The 16921-nt window shown below is 34.9% G+C and overlaps 1 protein-coding gene across 1 annotated transcript; it reads right to left on the bottom strand.

The window, feature by feature from the left end:
* Positions 1 to 841: 841 nt before the first annotated feature.
* Positions 842 to 2472, bottom strand: LOC120075976 (fasciclin-like arabinogalactan protein 3). The gene has a single exon (XM_039029740.1). The coding sequence runs from the start codon at positions 2102 to 2104 to the stop codon at positions 1199 to 1201; it is 906 nt and encodes a 301-aa protein (XP_038885668.1). The 5' UTR covers positions 2105 to 2472; the 3' UTR covers positions 842 to 1198.
* Positions 2473 to 16921: the final 14449 nt, after the last annotated feature.

Raw genomic sequence — 16921 nt, 5'->3', positions numbered from 1 at the left:
CGAAAATTTATTTTTGTTCACTCAGAAGAAGTTAATGGATAATGTCGATTCAGTCTGCTTGAAGAAGTTTATTACTGACGGAACTGTCTCGATGAGTGTGTATTAGGGTTTGGATTGGTTTTTTAAGGGACTATTTATATAAGAAGTATATATTACAATGCCTTACTTAGAGATTTGATTAATTGAGATTTATTTTGCAAAACCTACTTAGTCGAGTTGTCTATTGATATATATATAATATTACTATAGTTTATATATATGGCTTAGTTTCAATGGTTGATATCTAGGTAGGAAAAAAACTTTGGTGTGCAATCAAGACACACCCAATCAACATTTCCTACTATGAAAAAGGGGTTGCATGGGATTAGGTAACACCTGTTTAACAGTGGAATTGAATTGTTGCCTACATTAACTTCTATATTAGCATTACAATATATTATTGTATTCTTGCATACATTAGTTTGTAAGCACACAAGTACACTGACATTTAATCTGTGTATCCATATGTATTTAGTGTATGGAAAACTACAAAGTAAAAAAACGAGGTATAAGTATGATAGTAGTTTGAGGGTTGTTTATCATTTGTGAGTTCAATTTCTACAATGATTGTAAATTTGAAAGAAGATCCAATTTTAACACTTATAGTTTAAGAACTCAATTTTTACCATTGAATGATTTAAGAATGTAATTACAACTATAGGTGATTTGTGTAATTTGCCAACAAAGTAATAATAAATAGGTATGTTTTATCATTAAAAAAAAAAAACATATTTTTGTATAACCAAACCTTCGTAACTTTACTTTTGAAAGTATCCAAAAAGCTTTACTTATATAGGTGGTGATCATTTCCTTCTCTAACTGAGATGGGATTTTGTTTGCCCTTTCCTAATCCATAAAACTGAATCAATGGAGTGGTTTGGGATTTGTATTAGATTAAGAAAATAATTTTTGCTCACACAGTGAATGATTTTATCATAAATATGTTATTGGATTTCTTTTTCTTCTTCTTTCTTTTTCTTTTTTTTTTTATTTTTTTTATTTTGTTCTTTTCATTTTCATATAGACTTATGCAATTTGTTCGATAGGTCTCGGCATTGCATTTGGAGAAAAAAATCTCCGCATATATAAAACAATCCTACCGATTCTTCCGATCCTAATCTGATCTTATCTTCTTTTTCAATTCGTTTACATTTTTTATTTAGAAATTCAACCAAAGAGCCACCAATCCAGCCACCACAACTCCGGCGCCTCCGATTTGTCCCCGTGAACCCTCCGAAGTCGAATCGTCCGACGCGGCAGCGTCATCGGCTGGACCCGGTGCATCTGCATCATCCTCATCAGCCATCTTCGGAGGAGAACTCACCGGTGCATCAGGCGCATCCGCCGCCGGTTCCGGTGCCTTGGACGCCGGTGAAGGAGCATCAGACGGGGAATCAGCAGCATCATCATCATCCGCCGGCGCCGGAGCATCAGCTGACGGACCCGGAGCCTCAACCGGCGCTACATACGGTGCTTCAGGAGCAGGAGGCGGCAAATTGTAAACACCAATGCCAGGGATCACAATGGGAGCACTAACTTGCAAAACAGAGATATTATAAGGCTGAGAAGCAACAGGTTTCACAAGCTTAGCACTAAGAGGAGCGCCTTTGGCTGCAGATCCGAATTCGATTTGACCTCTTTTATTAAGAACAATTTTCAAGAAACCTTGCTGATTCACAGCGTCGCCAGTGGATTGAAACATAGTAGTAAGTACAGTAGTTTTATCAGTTGAAAGCTTCTTCATCTTTGCAACATCGTAATAATCAAGAATAACATGAGCTCCGAGAATCTGTTTAATAACATCTAAAGAATTTCCGGCGATGGCAGAGACGGTGGCGTTATCGAGAGCGAGAACGGTGATGGTTTGACGAGTATTGATTTGTTCGAAGAGATGAGTTTTTGTGAGGTATTCATTGAAAGCTCCAAATTCAGGGAATTGATTTAGGAGTCTTGTGATGTTGAAGGCTGAAACAGAGGAGGAAGAAGAGAAGAGGAAGAAGAAGAGAAGAAATAAAGTGAAAGAGAGGACAGAAGAAGAGGGGCTAGGGTTTTTATTTTTCATCATTGGTAATTTTAAATTTTTTTTTCTTTTTTTCTTTTTTTTGGGATTTCTTTTGCAAATCCAAAAAAGAAAAAAAAAATAAAGGAAACCTTTAATGAAGCCTCTTCTTTGTCTTTATCTCTGTTGAAGAAGAAAGGGGATGGAGGGATTGATTTATAGGGAGGGATTGAAGAATTATTATTGTTGTTGTATTGGTTGGGAGTGAATTTCTCTTAAGAATTAATACCAATTCAAAAGCATATTGTTGTTTGGAGTTGGAAGATTAGAATGGGTATGTGTTCAATCCCTCACTATATTTAGTATATTAATTTTGTAGTTTGAATCCTGTTTTTCATGAAACAGATCATGAATATGAAAATTATAGAAGATTTTTCTAATGCATTTGCTGTCTTAAGTGGAAAATTTAGGTTTGGTTTGATAATTTTTTTTTTAGTTTTTTTTTTAAAATAAATTAGGGTATAAATCTTACTTTTCATCTTTTCACCTTTAAATTTAGGGAAAAAATCGAAAAATAACGCACTCATCTATGATGCATCCTTTTTGTATTCAATTAAAAATTGGCACCGATTAATTTTCTAAAAAAAGCAATTTTTTTTAATGGAAAAAAAAAAAAGGAGTATGGAACTTGGTGTAGCTTAGGTTTAACCTAAGTATTGGTAAAAAAATTTGGTGCCACCTATTTATTATGTAGCCCAAGCTTAACCTGATAAAAATATCCCGTATAAAAAAAAATCAATTGAATTTTTAAATTTTATTTTTATTATGTTCAAGAAAAATGGAGCATTTGGTTAAGTGCAACTTATATTTTTCCATTGATGGTCCTTAAATTTATTTGTTATTTTGTCCACATTCTACCCGTTTTTAAAAAATCAAATCAAAATTTGAAAATTAAACAAAAATATATCGACAAAAAACCAAATATTCAAATATTTCTTTAAGAAAAACGAAAATTATATAACTAAGGTCTCGTTTAGGAACCATTTTGTCTTTTTAAAAAAATAAAAATTAAACCTATGGGCACTACTTTCACCTCCAAATTTCTTTGTTTGTTATCTACTTTTCACCAATGGTTTAAAAACTAATTTAAATTTTGAGAACTAAAAAAAATTGTTTTCAAAAAGTTGTTTTTATTTTAGGACTTTGACTAAGAATTCAATCATTGTATTTAATAAAGATACAAATCATGGTATGTGGATGATATAGGCTAAATTTCTAAAAACAAAAATAAAAAAACAAAATAGTCACCAAACGGGATCTAAATAATGAGGCACAAGTATAAATTTCAAAAATGAAAATAAAAAAACTAAAAACGAATGTGACTTTAATTTTAGTTTTGTTTTTGTTCTCGAAATATTAAACCTCTATTTTTAGTAGTTTTATCAACTTTTTTTTTTTTGTTAAAATGCCATTTGGATTTTTTTTTTAAGGCAACTATCTGGGTCTTTTAAGTTTGATGGTTTTGTTCCATTTTGGTTATGTATTTTCTAAGGTCTAAGCTTAGCCATATTTTCCATACATCTTATAGTTAGTCTTTTGTTGTTAAATTTCTATTATAAAAAAAAGGTGGTTTCAAGGAGCCTTTCCTTTACAAATCTTGGGCTCATATTCACATTTTTTTTTTTTTTGTATAGAAATTATGGTTGAATGAGAGATTTTAGACCAATCACAAATTGTCACGTCATTCACTAAATTAATGACGAAACTCCAAATAATTGAACATGGGACCAATTAGAAGTTAACATGTGTCCTCAAATTGAAGTTGAAGACATAAATTGGCAAACTCTGGTGATATCACGTGTTTTCATCACAAACGTTGGATTGAGTGAAATTAATTTTGGCCAATTTGATATTATAATTTGGGCTAAACTTGAGCCCAAAATGGGCTTAATTTAGCCTTAAAATGGGCTTAATTTAGCTCAAAGGCCAAAGTAGGCCCAAGGGCCAGACTCATGCACCAACCAAGCCCACGAAACCCACCAGAGAACTATATAAATAAAGGATCTCTCTTCATTTGTGGGAGTCAGCAATTTTAGATTCCAGAGAGTCCAAAGAGAATTCTCCCAACAATCAGAAGACTCCTAGACTTCTGAAGCTGCACACAAGTCCTTCCAAGACTTCAAGAAAATCACGCGTTCTGCTTCTTCAAGTCAAGCATACGCATTCAATTGAGAGAGAATCAGATGATCAAGTACTAGAGATCGAACCACATCACATTGCATCAACATTAACATCTACAACAACTTTAGTTAAACTCCACGAAATACGTTTCTTCGAAAGTCTCGTACGAACATTGATCCTCCAAGAAGATCATCAAGCCCAAAGGTCAATCATCCAAGAGGATCAACAAGCCCAAAGGTCGATCATCCAAGAAGATCATCAAGCCCAAAGACCGATCATCCAAGAAGTTCAACCAACCCAAAAATCGATCATTCAAGAAGATCAACAAGTCCAAAGGCTGATCATTTAAAAAGATCAATAAGCTCAAAGGTCGATCATCCAAGAAGATCAACGAGTCCAAAAGTCGATCATCCAACAAAATAAATCAACTTAAAGATTAAAGTTTATTTTAAATGCATCAAAGAATTATATATTAGAGATTATAATTGCTATACTGAAGTCAAAACAAATACAAAAATTCAAATTCCACGAAGTAAGTTTCTCCAAAAACCTCATGTGCACAAATTGACATGAAACATCTCTACCTCTCATCTCTCTCTCAACATTCAAGAAAACTAATGGCACCAAAGAAAGTTGCATCCAAAGCAACTGCTGCAAGCAACACCTACACATGATTTGTCACCTGTAGTCGTTCAAAAGAGATCCTGTAGGAGCAAGAACAAGATTCTGTCATCGTAGAGAAAATCTGGGAACAACTGACAGAATCTTCTAAAGGCGGGATTTTCATAAGAGAAAATCCCTTGTTTGACAACTCTACCTCTGATTCTGACCAATAAAATGAAGAATCATACCTTGACGTTGTTGGGATTGGTGTCCTAATTCTCCCGAAGTCTCGTTGTTTTGTAAAGATACACATTGTGCAATGAATAAAATAAGTGTTATTTAATTTCGGAATTTACTCATATCCAATAAACAAAGCTTTTTGGTTATCTTATGTGAACTTAAGCGTGTATATGTGATATACAAGTGGATCATGCCTTAAGTGATAACCTAAATAGGTCTTTAGTATGAGGATCAAGGTGGGATACCTGGTCCTGGTGACACTACGGATACAGCCCGCTTTGTAGAAGTTTGCAAGTATTGTAAACTACTACAGATGGTTGATCCTGACTATTCATGTGAAGATGTGCGAGTGGGGGTATCCTATACAAAGAGTTTGTATAAGACCTGGACCACGAGATGACTAGACTTTGTATATAACGTCGTTAATACTAGAGACTTGCATCTCACCTAAATGACCATAGGTGACACGACCTCAATCCTGAGTGTTTTGGGAACTCTTGCCTTTGAGGGTGGTCCTTTGATTAGTATGGGTGAGAGTGGCCAGATTGCCAACTCAACATGCCTACCTTTTTGGGGACTTGTCTGATCTGGGAGCTGGGAATTCAGTCCACAAGATAGAATTCACTCCTTGCCCGAAGTAGGGATAAGTAAAGAGATTGCTCCCTTAAGGGCTGATTCTGGGGCTTGAACATAGTGGCCACAGCTTCTTTTTGGAAGAGAAGACTCAAGTCTTATGTTCATTAGAGGGATCAGTAGTACTTAAGGAGACAGATGTAACTACAGGGGCATAACGGTTATTGGCCCAGTTGTACTTACAAGCGATCTGTGAAGGGTTGTCGCACTGCTGATTAGTTAAGATAGACACATAATATATTTGTGGTAAGGAGAGTTCAATTGTCGGTCTTTAGTAGAGTGTCTGGAAGTTAACGGATGGTGGATCCCATGACTAAAGAGTTTAGTCAGTTATTCACGTACCGTTGGAGCTTCGAGCTACAGGTCCATGAGGTCCCCTTGGTAGTTCAATAAATTTAGTTAAGGATCAGTTCTTGGTGTTGATTTGAAATGTTCAAATTAACAAGAGGTATTTTGATTATATATGATATAATCGATGAGATACATCTAGTGGAGGATTGATGTAAATGAGATTTACATTAAGTACCATGGAATAGAAAAAGAACTATGGTTTATATGCTTCATGAGATGAAATATTAAAACTATAGGTTATAAATATAGTATGATAAGTTGGTTATCATTTATATTTATAATAATATTAATTATTGGATAATTAATTCTTTTTCTTTAATAACCAAGTGAGTGGGTGGCTATTGAATTCATGGTAACCGTGAGTTTAAAAGGAAACTGATTTTCCTATTTTCAAAAAGAAGTTTTTACAAAAGTTTTCATAAAAGGTTTTGAGATTTCTCTCGGCGAAAAAAGGAGATCTCATGGTAGTCGTCAAGTAAATACGGATTTACTAAATGACGGCTGGGCGAGCTAAACGATCGTGCAGTGGCGAGCTAAACGATCGTGTAGTATTTATTAAACAATCGCATAGTTTTGCTAGACGATCGCTTGCCCAAAGTATACGATCGTATAGAGTCTGTAGGCAACAGACCAAGCTAAACGATCGTATAGCTTTATCTAAACGATCGGGCATCGACCTATATGATAGGTCTAAGCCATCTCCCACTTGCCCAGTCGTGTACGCGATCGGTGTTTCCTTCTTCGTCTGCCTCATTCCAAGTCTGAACAGAGCCCACCCTCTGGATTCTCACACCGAGAATACCAAGGTAGCCTTGTTGGTGGTATCAGACTCAACTTGACACCGTCAAGGTTTTTTAGAGGCCGTTTGTGGTGCTGTGGAGGCCGTTCGTGTCGCTGAGGAGTTCGTGACCGAGTCGATCGTTGAGAATGAGCACGAAGTGTTCGTGCTATGTTCGTTGCGGTGTTGCGGTCGTGTAGATCGAGCGTTCGAGGTTGTGGCTGTTCGAGTGATCGTGCACAGAGGAGCGTGGAGACGCATCTTCAAATGTGCGTAGAGTTTTTCTCATTGTGCATTTGTATTTTTCATGCTGTAATTTCTGTATGAATTGTATAACTATTTGTTTGAAGTCGACAATAAATGTATTGTTCATTCATGATTGTGATTTGGAATTATCTTTCTTCCGCTGCTCATAGAAATCTCAGATCCGATTTCCTTCAGATGTAGTGTCTGTCATGATGCCTGATGTGATGGCTAGGTTGGCCATGGCAGAGATGGAAAGGAAGATAAATCTCTTAATGAAATTCATTGAGGGGCGAGATCATGAAATCTCTGCTTTAAGAAATCAAATGCAGGCTTGAGAAATTGCTGAGTTGAGTCAAACTTCTACTATCAAAGCCAATGATAAAAGGAAAATTGTGTTACAGAAGAACTAGTTGCAACAATCTACCTCTATCGCCTCCTTATCGGTTTAAACAGTGGCAGGATGTGATTACAAACTCCATAAGTGCTCAGTACAGAGGACCTTCACAATCTTCTTTTATGTACTCCAAACCATACATCAAGAGAATCGACAACCTGAGAATGTCAGCTGAATACTACAACATGTTGCTCACTTCATTGAAACCTACGAAAATGCATGAACCAGAAGAGACCGGCTAGTCAAGCAGTTTGTCCGTACCTTGAAAGAAAATGCTTTCGATTGGTATACTGGTCTAGAGTCAGAAGCAATTGATAGTTGGGAAGAGTTGGAAAGAGAGTTCCTCAACCACTTTTATAGCACAAGGCGTATCGTCAGCATGATGGAGCTGACAAGTACTAAAGAAGGGAGAGAGAGTCGGTCATCGACTACATCAACCGATGGAGAGCTATGATTCTGGATTGCAAAGATAAACTATTAGAGTTATCCGCAGTGGAGATATATACCCAAGGCATGCACTAGGAGCTTCTCTATATTCTACTGGGAATAAAACCTCGTTTATTTGAGGAATTGGCGACACGCGCTCATGATATGGAGCTAAGCATCACCAACAGGGGAATTAAAGCTTTCCTAGTCTCTGAAGGGAGAAAATATAAGAATGAAACCAAAGGCACTGAAAAGATAGTGAACAGTGCCACAAAAGAATCTATGGTCGTGCATGTGACCCCCCTGAATTTTTTCTCCAAAGGAAAAGAAAACAAAGTTTGAAAGAAGGCATGATGTCGGTAAAAAGTGTCACCCAACTCTTAAAGAAAGACAGGATAAGGTTTATCCATTCCCTAACTCTGTTGTGGCAGACATGTTGGAATAACTATTAGAGAAACAACTCATTCAAATGCAAAGTACAAGCGACCGAAGTAGTTAGGGAAGGTCAATGACCCCAACTACTGCAAATATCATCAAGTCGTCAGTCACCCAGTTGAAAAATGTTTTGTGTTGAAGGAGCTAATCCTAAAGTTAGCTTGTGAAAAGAAGATTGATCTCGAGTTGGATGAAGTGGCTCAAACTAACCAGGCTGCAGTACTGGTGACTTCAAGTGTTCCAACACCGTTTATGTCTTATGATCAAAGAGAAAGTTTCATCCAGTGTGGGACCTTTGAGCTTATAGTCATTCGGTTCCAACAAGAGATTCTAACAACATATTTCCAAAGCAAAGATGATCCTGTTAAAGATGACAACGAAGGATGGATAGCTGTGACTCATCGAAAAAGAAGACAGCCAAATTCCACCCAAAAAGAGTCGCGCTCCTATCAAAGCTATAGAAGAAAGAATAGACTCATAAAAAGAAAGGAAAAAAGAAGACATGGAAGCCTAAACCTGCTAAGGAAGAAGACAAGGATTTCCTTCAACTTCGAGAAAGGAAAAAAGAAGGCATGGAAGCCTAAAGAAGACATGGAAGCCTAAGCCTGCTATGGAAGATGACGAGATTTCCTTCAACTTCGACGATCGATAACTTTGGTAGAATTTCTCCCAAGAAGCTTCCTCGATAATCATCCAGATGAAGTATCAGAAGTTATTGCATGTCACATGATCAGCATAGCAGAAGACAACAATAATCTTATAACTACTGAAGAAATCGATGATTCAAAAGAAATTGAGTAAAGAATTTCTGTCTTCGATCGTATCAAGCCTTCAACTACTCGATCTTCAGTCTTCCAAAGATTAAGTATGGCCATGATCGAAGAAGAAAGCCAATGTCCAACGTTTACTACCATTTGAACTTCAGCCTTCAAGAGGCTATGTATCTTCACATCAAAGAAAGTTCGACCTTCAACATATACTTTTGATCGTCTTAAGATGACAAGCGATCAGCATAAAAGAAAGATGAAAACCTTGAAGACAAGACCATTTCATGAAGAAAATAACGACGAGAAGATTTACAGTCATGTCCTTTCACGCAGGAAGAGGAAGTTATCAGTTGATATAAATACAGAAGGTTCCTTGATGGTGAAGCTAAAGCTCATTATATTGAAGAATCCTACAAATGAAGAGGATAATCAAAGCCATGATGAAATAAGAGCTTCTAAAGTTTAAATGTAGAAGATCTTTATCGCATGAACCTAAAATTCATGTTGCTCCTAGCCCACATGAACTTAAAAGATGAATAAAAAAAATAAAACTCCTTATCATAAGAGTATAAACTGCAGGGTGCTCCTGGTCTACATGAGCTTAAAAGGTGAACAGTCCAAAAAAAATCTTTTGAACTACGTTATGACTGAAGGAAATCACAAACAGAGATCTCCATGAGCAATGGAAGTGGATCATTCCAAATTCCATTCAGAATGAACATAACGATTATAGTCATAACCGGAAACATACAAGTTATGCAAATACAGAAATTACAGCATGCTTCAATAGCATTCAAGGGATAGAGTATGTGTACCTTTGAAGAACCATTTTTCAAGTATCCCTCGATCAGTCTACAATGCATTCACAGCAACACTCTAATGCAACAAATAGAAACAATAACAGCACGAACACAAACACAGCCTCCACGAACGTCTGAATGCTCCTCAAACCCAATCGAGTCCAACTCGATTCACAAACGAATGTAGAACACCGCCACAAGTGTTACCTTGGTATTCTCGGTGTGAGAATCCAAGAGTTGTGAGCTCTGTATGATCTTAGATTGAGGAATACAAGAGGTATGCGATCGAGTAGACGATCGAGTAAGTGGGAGATATGAAGTTGTCTATCGCATAGACGATGTACTCGATCATTTAGTAAAACGAAGCCTATCGCATAGACTTTGCTACTCAATCGTTTAGCAACAATCAAAAGAGTAACTATCAGATAGTTAACTCTTAGATGATCGTGTAGACTCTGTCAACACTATCGCTTAGTAAAAACTCTTTTTACTTGATAGCTTTTTCTGTGAGAATTTCCCGAATGGAATCAACTACTAAATTTGGAAAACAATTTTTCTTTTATCTTATGGTTACCATAAAACTTCCAATAACCTCCCACTCAATTCGGTTATTAGAGAAAATGATTTAATTATCATATAATTAATATATTATAAATAAATATGATAACCAACTTATCATATTATATTTATAACCTATAGTTTCAATATTTCATCATATGAAACAAATAAACCATAGTCTTTTTTCTATTTTATGGTACTTAATATAAATCATATTTATATTAAATCTTCCAAATTAATGTATCTAATACATCACACCAATTATATCACATATAATTGAATTTTCTTTTGTTAATTTGAACATTTCAAACTAACCCAAAATCTGATTCTCAACTTGAACCCATTGAGCTATCAAGGGAACCTCATGGACTTATAGCTTGAAGCTCCAACGGTATGTGAATAACTGACTAAACTATTTAGTCACGAGATCCATCATCCGTTAACTGTCGGGCACTCTACTAAAGACCGAAAGCTGCACTTTTCGCACTACAGATATATTTTTATGTCCATATAACCAATCAACAGCACGATAACCCTTCACAAATCGCTCGTAAGTACAACTGGACCAATTTACCATTTTGCTCATGTAGTTACATCTAACTCCTTAAGTACCATTGATTCCTCTTGAACAATAAGTCATAGTCCTACTATGACTAAGTCCTCTCTTCCAAAGAGAGGGTGTGACCACTATGTTCAAGACCCGGAATCAGCCTTTAAGGAAGCAAATTATCTACTTACCCCTGCTTCAGGGAATGAGTGAATTCCATCTTGTGAAACTGAGTTCCCAGCTCCCCAATCAGACGAATTCTCAAAAAGGTAGGCTTGTTGAGTTGACAATTTGGTCACTCTCAACCATACTAATCAAAGGATCGCCCTCATAGGCAGGAGTTCCAAAACACCCAGGATTAAGGTCATGTCACCTATGGTCATTTTAGTGAAATGTAAATCTCAATTATCAACGATGTTATATAAAGAGACTAATCATCTCGTGGCCCGGTCTTATATAAACTCTTTGTATAGGACACCCCCGCTCGCATGTCTCCACTTGAATGGTCAGGATCGAACCATTTGTAGCATTTTACAATACTTGTAAATACCTACAAAGCGGGTCGTATCCATAGTGTCACCAGGATAAGGTATCCCTCCTTTATCCTTATATTACAGATCATTTAGGTTATTACTTAAGGCATGATCCACTTGTATGTCTTACATGCATGCTTAAGTTACATAAAATAACCACGGATCTTAGTTTATTGGATATGAGTAAATGCAAATAAAATAATATTTATTTTATTAATAACAATGTGTGTACAAAATGTTTACAAACTACGAGACCACCGGGAGAATTAGGATACCAATCCCAACAATGACTTTGTTTAATAATTATCCTTAAATTTATTTATTGTTTTGTCCACATTCTTTCCTATTTAAAAAATCAAACAAAATTTTAAAATTTTAAAAAAGAATTGTATCCAAAGAAAACCAAATATTCAAATATTTATTCAAGAAAGACGAAAACTATGATAACTAAACTCTGAGGAACAAGTATAAATTTTAAAAATGAAATAAATAAATAAATAAACTATAAACGAATGTGGCTTTAATTTTAGTTTTGTTTTTGTTCTTGAAATATTAATCACCTATTTTTAGTAGTTTCAAAAACTTTTTTTCCGATTAAAATGCCATTTGGTTTTTTTTTTTTTTTTTTTTTTTTTTTTGCCACCATTGGGGTCTTTTTAGTTTGAGGGTTTTGTTCCATTTTAGTTACTTATTTTCAAATATCTAAACTTCTATATTTTAAATCCATCTTATAATTAGTCTTTTGTTGTTAAATTTCTATTTAAAAAATGGTTTCAAGAGCCTTTCCTTTACAAATCTTGGACTCATGTTCACATTTTTTTTCATATATAGTCATTATTATTATTCAATCAATTTCAATTACAAACAATTAACTTCAAATTATTAATTTTAAATTTTATTGTGATTTGTACTTTTGGCGGGTTCATTTTGATCCCAATATATATATTTAACTTTTATTTATATTAGTTTGTGTAGCTTCAAAATATTTGTTTTGGTCATGTAGCATTTTCATTCTTATTTGAAAATTTAAACACAAATTTTATACACAATGGAAATCAATTATTCAAATTTATGACTACATTTTAAAAAATTCTAGCTAATAAAATGTCATGCTAAGGTTTTGATTAAAAGAAATGAGATAAGTTGAAAATGAAAAGACAAAAGGGATTATCTTTTAAGGTACAATGACCAAAACAAAGGCCTCGTGCATAGATTAAATGAATCAAAGTTAAAAATTGGAACTGAAATGAATGTTTTGAAAGTAGAGGAATTAAAATGAACAAAAATTGAAATGACAAAGACTAAAGTGATATTTGAACTTTCGCTATATATATATATATATACATATATTAATTTTGGTCATTTAAAAGTACAATGACCAAAATGACGTTTAAGATTTGGAATTTATAATGATTTAGTCTATGAGAAATCCTAGTATAGTTAGGTTAAACCTTCACCAAATTATAGCATAACTTTCTTTTTAAGACAAGACCATGAAATTGTTATGTACTAAAATCTATATATTAAATCATTATAAATTGTAAAGTATAATGATCAAAATGATATTTATTAAAGTTTAGAGGCTAAATTGTTATAAGTTTGGAAGTACACAAATTACATCATTACAAATTTAAGTTTAAGAACTGAGGGAGCATTTAGGACACCAATTTGGAATGGATTGAGTGGGTTGTAATAACTCACTCAACGTTCGGGGCGTGTGTTAAAATGCGGGGAAGGGTATTTTAACCCTTGGGGTTAAACTAATCAATTCTCTTCTCCAATATTTTCAGTAACTTCATTTCTTCATGGCCAACTTCAATGAAGACCACATCTGACCCTCAATTTCGGTAACAACCACCTCTATTGACTAGCTCCAACTACTATCTTTGACAGTTAACTCCAACAATCATCTATGCAACTAACTCCGACAACCAACTTCGACAATTACTGTGGCAACCAGTTCATAGTATTCAATAGTCTTCTTTTATATTGATTTAATATTTTAATAGAACACTTTGAGTATATAGCAAATCAAACAAACTTGTGAATACAAGTTTGAGAAAATGTAACCAAACACGTGAATGTATTTATTTTATACAGTTTTTATAAAATGTTTAAATTAAAATGATTTTTTAAAAAAAAAAAAAAATTCTTAATCAATCCAAATATTGCCCTAACATATAATTTGTTTTATGAACCTCATTAAAATTTAAAGTAAGAAAAATGTATATATATATTGGACTAAAGAATAAGAAAAGAATCCCAAGTATATTTTTACAACTTATACATTTTAATTCAATTCATATAATATAATAACTTATTTTAGTATTGCAAGCTCTTCCTTGAAAACATGCTTGATCAACCCTTTTCTTGAGCTACTTTTGAATAATAATCTACCATTATTATTCTTTTGGAATCATGTAACTAAGTTCGCAATATTCTTTGTGCGTCATCTTGTGGTGACTTATGCTCGTCAATTATCACTCATAGTTACAGGTTTTTGTGCAATATTAGAGTTAGAGAATTAGTTGCCTTTGTATACCTCCAAATATGAGGTTTCTTACTTAATGAATGATATAAGTGTTAGATTTGTGATATTGCATATATATATTTGTTTCCCCGACCTTTGTTCATTGAGATGTTTAGAAGATGTCTCCATTTTTGTCTCTATGGGTATTTGTCTCAAAGGTTGTTCTTCCTGTTGTCAACTCTACATAATATTTCTTTTCTTATTTAAATTATTCTGCAGAACATTTTCTCTGGGATGTTTTCCTTTCTAATGATTTGTCGATTATATATAAAAATATTTTTTATCTTTCCGATGTGCTATTTAAGTCCAAAAAGTCTGCGTACTAGAGTTGTCGCATATATTATTTTGTGAGATTGTTGTGGGAGTTCTTCTGAATACCTATTGCATTGTATTAAAATGAAGAATAAGATTTTGTACTTTGTTTGTAGGGTCATGCTCTTCATTTGTTCTTACAGTGAGCGTTTTCATAATCACGAAGGTTTATTTGGTCTTAGAGGGAGCCTAAGATAAAGCTGATTGAGAAGGATTTCTCCATACTCAGGGGGAGCCTGAGCTATTATTCAACAAAAATGGAATTCTCAAGACATAGGGAAAGCCTAAGTCTACACGTGAAGGGGGTTCACAAGTAGAAGGAAAGATATCTTCAAGTGAGAGGGAGTCTCACGCTTAGGGAGAGCCTAACTGTTACTGCACTAATATTTACATACTTAGAAGGAGTCTAAGTTCGAGTTAGAGGGAGTCTCACATCTAGGGGGAGCCTAGGTGATTGGCTAATTTGGGCTCTATGTGGGTCACTGTAACTTTCGCTATTTATAGATAAGTACAATGTTGAAATTGTTTGACTTTTATATATTAGTGGATTATCTTTTCTGAGTACACTGCCTCCAGACGTAAGTGGTTGATCGTCAAACTAGGTTACCAACTTCTGTGTGTTCATACTTGATTTATTATATGTTACTTTGTTGTTGTCTCTAACTTTGCTAGGACGTCTTGTGTGACATTCATATAATGTGTGAGGAACCACATTCCAAAATTTCAACTTTTTTCTTTTTTTGTATAGTGTCAAATATTTTGTGCATGAAACAATTTTTTTACATCCCAAAGTAACCAAATGGATGATCAATAATGTAATTTAAAATCCAAAACACTTTTTAAAAATTGGTGGAACAAAACTTTTTATTCCTATTTACAAAATATGAAATTTAAGGTACTAACACTTATATAATACAATCTTTTTAGGGGAGAGAAGTTGAAAACAACCCTAAACAAAGAGCTTCGTGGTCCAAATACCCTCACTCCATTTGTACTAAAAGGAAAAAAATCTACACTTTAAATATTGGGTTGTATGTCCTAAAACTTGCAGTTTGTAAAATTAAACATATTTTATTTGCAATAAAGTAGTTATTGAGGTTTATTCAATAAAACTACTATTGAATATGTAAATTGTACTTGTAAAAACTAAATCCAATAAACTAAGATTCATGGCTATTACATGAATACTTGGATCTTATTTTGAGATATAAGAGTGGATCAAGTTCGAGTAAATAACCAAAACGTCTCTAGTATACAGATAAGGCACTTTGTATTTAGAGCAAACGATGTGATCCTGAATCATTCATGTAGAGACATGTGAGTGGAGGCATCTTGTGCAAAGAGTTTGTATAAGACCGGATCAGGAAATAAGTCACTCTTACTAGGGATGTTCAAAAAATCGGGTAACCCGACCAACCCGGACTACCCAACCCAAACCACAAGGGTTGGGTTGGGTTGGGTTAAAAATTTTTAAAAATATTAAATTCAGGTTGGGTCTCGGGTTACCCCATTTCAGGGTCGGGCCAATCCAAATATATATATTTCATTTAAATATAACATAAAACCGACAAATCGTATAGCATTATTCAACGATCATGTAGCATTTGGTAAGCGATCGTATAGCATTGGGTAGGCGATCGTATAGCATTGGATCGACGATCGTATAGCATTTTGTTACTCAACGATCGTGTAGCCGAGCTCAGCGATCGTGTAGCATTTGGTAAGCGATCGTATAGCATTTGGTAGGCGATCATATAGCATTAGATTGGCGATTGCATAGCATTTTGTTACTCAATAATCGTGTAGCATTTGGTAAGCGATCGTGTAGCATTGGGTAAGCGATCGTATAGCATTGGGTAGGCAATCGTATAGCATTTTGTTACTCAGTGATCGTGTAGCAAAGCTAAGCGATCGTGTAACATTTGGTAAGCGATCATATAGCATTTAGTAGACGATCGTATAGCATTGGTAGGCGATCGTGTAGCATTTGCCAATTGGTAAGCGATCGTATAGCATTTAGTAAACGATCGTATAGCATTAGTAGGCGATCGTGTAGCATTTGCCAATTGATAAGTGATCGTGTGACAGAACCGGTGACCTAACCCGGTCCAACCTAGAAATTTTGGGTTGGGTTGGGTTGGGTTGACCCTCCAAAAATGAACTTATTAGCCAACCCGAATTTTCAGGTTGGTTCATAAAATTCTCCCAACCCGAACTATGTACACCCCTAACTCTTACTTTATAACATTGTTTACTGTTTAAAACTGAGTATTTCAAAACAATGACCTAGGTAACTTTACCTTAATCCTGAGCTAACTATGAACTCCTGTTTATTCGGGATTATCCTCATATTTGCAGGGGTGAGGATTGGCTCAACAGCGCCGGCTTAATAAGTCTCCCATTTCAGGCGTAAGACCGGGTAAATAGCTGGAGACATAAGGTGCAATATGGAATTCACTCCTACCAGCATTTAGAGATAGTAGAGAGGTTGTTCCCTTAAGTACTGACTATGGATCTTGAACAAGGGGTCTCACCCTCTCATTGGTCTG

The sequence above is a fragment of the Benincasa hispida genome, chromosome 4 (genome assembly GCF_009727055.1).
Source record: "Benincasa hispida cultivar B227 chromosome 4, ASM972705v1, whole genome shotgun sequence".
Taxonomy (NCBI): domain Eukaryota; kingdom Viridiplantae; phylum Streptophyta; class Magnoliopsida; order Cucurbitales; family Cucurbitaceae; genus Benincasa; species Benincasa hispida.
Note: the sequence above shows the minus strand (reverse complement) of the source record. Positions and strands in the feature narration are given on the sequence as shown.

What these genes read in the sequence shown, in the direction of transcription:
- LOC120075976 (XM_039029740.1), bottom strand. Translation starts at nt 2,104, where the DNA reads ATGATGAAAAATAAAAACCCTAGCCCCTCTTCTTCTGTCCTCTCTTTC.